The sequence below is a fragment of the Octopus bimaculoides genome, chromosome 12, assembly GCF_001194135.2.
Source record: "Octopus bimaculoides isolate UCB-OBI-ISO-001 chromosome 12, ASM119413v2, whole genome shotgun sequence".
Lineage (NCBI taxonomy): Eukaryota > Metazoa > Mollusca > Cephalopoda > Octopoda > Octopodidae > Octopus > Octopus bimaculoides.
The window spans coordinates 40,511,014-40,512,880 of record NC_068992.1 but is presented as its reverse complement, the minus strand read 5'-3'; the positions used below and the strand labels follow the sequence as shown (position 1 = coordinate 40,512,880).

At 34.8% G+C, this 1,867-nt stretch overlaps 1 protein-coding gene across 1 annotated transcript in view; it reads left to right on the top strand.

Moving 5' to 3' along the window:
* The window catches only part of LOC106877925 (uncharacterized), a 48,558-nt gene that overhangs the window by 21,754 nt on the left and 24,937 nt on the right, over window positions 1–1,867 (top strand). Inside the window, exon 5 of the mRNA XM_052972037.1 lies at window positions 632–658. Coding sequence (XP_052827997.1) covers window positions 632–658 — 27 coding nt within the window. The remainder of the gene's footprint in view (window positions 1–631; window positions 659–1,867) is intronic.

Below are 1,867 nucleotides of genomic sequence, written 5' to 3'. Positions count from 1 at the left end.
GTTATTATTATTATTATTATTATTATTATTATTATTGCCTTTGCACAGCTTCTAATGCTTGAGATGTACTAGTGTCAGCTGTTCACTACCAGTGAACTAAGGTAACACCCCTTATTTTTCGAGCACCTTCCAGAGTATTCAAGCGGTTCCAAGCAATGCTGTTTTCTGCAAGTGTTCCACCCTATTTGCAGCCCCTATTTGTTCCATGTACTTCTCAAAATTTTTACTCACTGTTCCCAGGGCTCCGACAATTTTTGGTACTACTGCTACTTTTTTCATCAACCACAACTGCTTAACTTCCCAAGCTAACCTGTCATATCTCTCGAATTTTCTTTCTTTCTTCTCACATACCTTGTTATTATTATTATTATAATTATTAATTCTGTTAATACTTATTTTTTCTAACCAGTTCTTTCACAAAAATCTCATTGTTGTTGATTTGATTTTCTTGTTTGTTTGTTTTTTCTGTTATTCTTCTTCTTCTCATTTCTTGTTATTGTTGTTGATGATGATGTTGATGTTGTTTTTCTTTTTTAATTCCTTTTCTAAATTCCACACTAAACCTTGTTCTTCAACTCAGTTTGAATGTTTCTTTTATCTTTTAATCTACTGGAATCATTCCATTAACCAGAAAATTTGCCTGAGGACTTTTGGTTTGGTAAGTTCTTTGCCTTGGATATTAGAAAAATACTTAACACATCATACAGTTCTATATTTAAGAGATGAGGAATTATGTACATTATTTACATTAATTACATTTGACAGATATTTGTCCTCATCTTATTTGTTGCTAACACAATGTTTCGGCTGATATACCCTCTTGCCTTCATCAGGTGTCTTGGGGAAATTTCAAACCTGGGTTCGATTCCAGGCAGTGACCTGAATAATAATAATAACAATAATAATAATAACAACAACAACAACATCGAAAAATACCTTAGGAATGAGAACCCAGGTTCGAAATTTCCCCAAGACACCTCATGAAGGCTGGAGAGTACATCAGCCGAAACGTTGTGTTAACAACAAACAAGATGAGGACAAATATCCGTCAATTGTAAATAATGTATTGTAGATATTATCAAGACATTAGCAAGAATGCATGTTGGTATATATAATATATGCAACCAGGGTGGCGAGCTGGCAGAATCGTTAGCACGCTGAGCGAAATGCTTAGCGGTATTTCGTCTGTCTTTGTGTTCTGGGTTCAAATTCCGCCGAGGTCGACTTTGCCTTTTATCCTTTCGGGGTCAATAAATTAAGTACTAGTTAGGCACTGGGGTTGATTTAATCAACTTAATCCCTTTGTCTGTCCTTGTTTGTCCACTCTATATTTAGCCCCTTGTGGGCAATAAAGAAATAAGAATGCATGTTGGTATTTTTCTGGTGTATTTTTTTTTTTTTTTGATTTTGAGTTCAAGTCCTGAGTTGAACTTTCTCTTTCATCCCTTCAGGATCGATAAAATAAGACTGGGCTTCATGCAATCAGCTGACCTCCAAAATTGCTGGTCTTATGCCATACTTAGAAAGAACTATTATTATTATTATTATTATTATTATTATTATTATTATTATTATTATTAAGGCGGTGAGCTGGCAGAATCATTAGCATGCTGGACGAAATGCTTTGTGGCATTTTGTCCGTCTTTGTGTTCTGAGTTCAAGCTCTGCTGAGGTCGACTTTACCTTTCATCCTTCCAGGGTTGATAAATCAAGTACGAGCTGAGTACACTGGCCTTGTGCATTTAGTAGAAAGGATGATGATGATTATTATTATTATTATTGTGGTGGAAAATATAAAAATATTCCTTACAGTGTTTGTTCTGGCTCCATATGTTGTGAGTTCAAATCTGTTCAAGTTTGACTTCGC